The sequence below is a fragment of the Syngnathus typhle genome, unplaced genomic scaffold (assembly GCF_033458585.1).
Source record: "Syngnathus typhle isolate RoL2023-S1 ecotype Sweden unplaced genomic scaffold, RoL_Styp_1.0 HiC_scaffold_55, whole genome shotgun sequence".
Lineage (NCBI taxonomy): Eukaryota > Metazoa > Chordata > Actinopteri > Syngnathiformes > Syngnathidae > Syngnathus > Syngnathus typhle.
The window spans coordinates 203,810-205,000 of NW_026871961.1; the positions used below are offsets into that span (position 1 = coordinate 203,810).

The following is a 1,191-nucleotide window of genomic DNA, read 5'->3' on the forward strand; positions in this document are numbered from 1 at the left end:
TTTCTCGGCGAGCTGAGCACTTTTTCTGAATTGTGCCGCTCCCGTCACTCTGGTTAGGTTGGCATCGAAAAAAACGCTCTCGGGTGCTTTAGAGTGCCGAGTTTATTACTGCTCATTAAGAAATGACCACCTCCAACGTTTGGTTTATGTTTTATAAGCATTTTTAATTTTATTGCTTAAATCGCATTTTCTCGGCGAGCTGAGCACTTTTTCTGAATTGTGCCGCTCCCGTCACTCTGGTTAGGTTGGCATCGAAAAAAACGCTCTCGCACAGCAAAAACTGGAGTGTTGAAATTTCAGGGTTAAACATGTCAGAGTTGATTTCAACTCTCAAAGTGTCATTTTAACACATTCTGATTAAAATGGTGTTCAGTGTTGGAGTTATTTAACAGAGTTATTCCAACCTAAGCAAATCAACTCTGTAGAGATGTAAAGTGCATCTCGGCCGAGTTAACTTGCTTGATAGGCCCCTGGGCTTCAGTCCAGGTAACCCCATGTGTTATGCCCCTGGGCTTTCAGCAGGGTGAACCCGTGCATCAATCAATAGTCTCCTGTGCGTGGCGTGGTCAACCGTCGTTTATTTCGCTGCTGGAATCAGGAATGGATGCGGAGTTGGACTTTTACACGAGAGGTAAGCTACAAAATCAAACTTGTAGGAACAATAACATTGAATTAAACATCTGCTGAGAATATTTATGTAACTTTGCTAAGCATTTTTTGTGGTTGGCACTGGACAGCGAACGTTTGGATTTTTTTTTAATGCAATGTTAACTTCACCACTAACGTTACCACTTGCTAAAAAATAAACATTAATAAAAAAACGGTTTCCTATGTTATCCTTTGCATTTTACCAAGTCTCACGCGTGCTTGAGAGGTTGTATAAACAAGGCTTCATATTTAACTGTCGAATATAGTTTGGGGCTAACGTTAGCACATGTTAACAAGCTAACTTGAAGTTCATGGCGGGTGCATGGCATCAGTCCGACTGCCCAATACTCCCTCTTCCCATTTCTCCGACCATACACTTGTTAATTTCTGCGTCCATTAATCTAACTTTAACCCTAATCCTAACCATAACCCTCTAGAATAAGTAAGGGATAAACAGTTCAGAGGTTGTTATGGAGAAATAAGCCCCGACAGGATGAACTTTGGCTCCAACACGAAGTGAGGAGTTAATTCATGCAATAAACC

General features: G+C 41.4%; 1 protein-coding gene across 4 annotated transcripts in view; it reads left to right on the forward strand.

Annotated features, from left to right (window-relative positions):
- The first annotated feature begins 296 nt into the window (after positions 1-296).
- The window catches only part of LOC133148316 (uncharacterized), a 5,030-nt gene continuing 4,135 nt past the window's right edge, over positions 297-1,191 (forward strand). For 3 of the 4 annotated variants that reach the window (XM_061271413.1, XM_061271410.1, XM_061271412.1), the window contains exon 1: positions 297-631. Coding sequence is in view for 2 of the 4 variants with exons in the window: in XM_061271410.1 (XP_061127394.1) it covers positions 502-631 (130 nt within the window). In the remaining 2 variants the exon portion in view is untranslated. The remainder of the gene's footprint in view (positions 632-1,191) is intronic. The other variant, XM_061271411.1, reaches the window with a different exon arrangement.